Genomic DNA, 1271 nt, shown 5'->3' with positions numbered 1-1271 from the left:
GGGGAGCCACTGCTTTTTGCCGGGCTGCACCGCCAGCTGTCTGCCCGGCCCTGGCTCTCCGTGCTGCCGGGGACCAGCCCAGTCCCATGCCCTTACCTCCGGCTGGTGACCTTGGCTCACTTTGGGCAGTGCTGCAGCCCTGAGCATCCTTTGCCTGCAGGAGAGAACTACAAGACAGAGGGTTACGTGGTGACGCCCAACACCATGGCTCTGCTGAAGCAGCACCTGGCAATCACGGGCGGGCAGGTGAGGCTGTGTCCCCCAGCCCAGCGGTCCCCTGCGAGGGTGGCACTGCTGTGGCCAGCTTCGGCTGGGTGCATGGGGTGACCGGGGGACACACAGCTCGCTGGGGGCATGGCCAGTGACAGCATCCGCATGGCATAGGGGGCTCTGTGGGTTCGTCAGGGGCTCGGTCAGTGCCCTGCTCTCAGGGAGGGGGAGAGTCTCCTGCAGAAGGACAGAGGTGTCTTCTTTCCCCTGCTGCAGGTGAGGACACGGTTCCCTCCTGAGCCCAACGGCATCCTGCACATCGGCCATGCCAAGGCCATCAACTTCAACTTTGGCTATGCCAAGGTGAGCGGCACCAAGCCCTGCTGGCAGCTCCCTCCTCCCTGCCCCTGCCTCCCCTGCTGCTTGGCCCTGGCCTGGCTGTGCAGTTCCTCAGGGGGTGGCTGCTCACTTTCCGGTGTCCCAGGCCAACGGTGGCGTGTGCTTCCTGCGCTACGATGACACCAACCCTGAGAAGGAGGAGGAGAAGTACTTCACGGCCATACGGGAGATGGTGGAGTGGCTGGGTACAGCTCGGGGAGGGGAGGGCAGGATCAGGCCCCGTGCTGCTGGGAACATCCCTGCATGCAGGTCCTGCTGCCGGGCTCCGTGGGTACCACCAACCCGCTCCGTTTCCCCCATCCCCACAGGCTACCAGCCCTACAGAGTGACCCACGCGTCCGACTACTTTGACCAGCTCTACACCTGGGCCCTGGAGCTCATCCGCAGGTGAGCGTGCTGCGGTGGTAGGGACGCGCCGGGGCGGCGCGGATGCCCTGTGCCACGGCCGTGCCTCCCCCTTGCCCAGGGGACGGGCCGCTCACATCTGGTGAGGGCGTTTCCCCTGGTAGGGGCCAGGCGTACGTCTGCCATCAGAAGGTCGAGGAGATCAAGGGCCACAACCCACCACCCTCGCCGTGGCGGGACCGGCCCGTGGAGGAGTCGCTCGTGCTCTTTGAGGTACTCCTGGCTGGGGGCAGGCTCTGCATGCCCGTGGGGTCTGG

At 66.1% G+C, this 1271-nt stretch overlaps 1 protein-coding gene across 1 annotated transcript in view; it reads left to right on the top strand.

Moving 5' to 3' along the window:
* QARS (glutaminyl-tRNA synthetase) overlaps positions 1-1271 on the top strand; it is a gene marked incomplete at both ends in the record, with an annotated part of 3901 nt that overhangs the window by 953 nt on the left and 1677 nt on the right. Inside the window, 5 exons of the mRNA XM_010138901.1 lie at positions 161-246; positions 487-573; positions 695-794; positions 918-996; positions 1119-1265. Of these exons, the coding sequence (XP_010137203.1) occupies positions 161-246; positions 487-573; positions 695-794; positions 918-996; positions 1119-1265 (499 nt within the window). The remainder of the gene's footprint in view (positions 1-160; positions 247-486; positions 574-694; positions 795-917; positions 997-1118; positions 1266-1271) is intronic.

This window comes from Buceros rhinoceros, unplaced genomic scaffold, assembly GCF_000710305.1.
Source record: "Buceros rhinoceros silvestris isolate BGI_N320 unplaced genomic scaffold, ASM71030v1 scaffold34990, whole genome shotgun sequence".
NCBI classification, from domain to species: domain Eukaryota; kingdom Metazoa; phylum Chordata; class Aves; order Bucerotiformes; family Bucerotidae; genus Buceros; species Buceros rhinoceros.
This window is presented reverse-complemented; position numbering and strand designations above follow the sequence as displayed.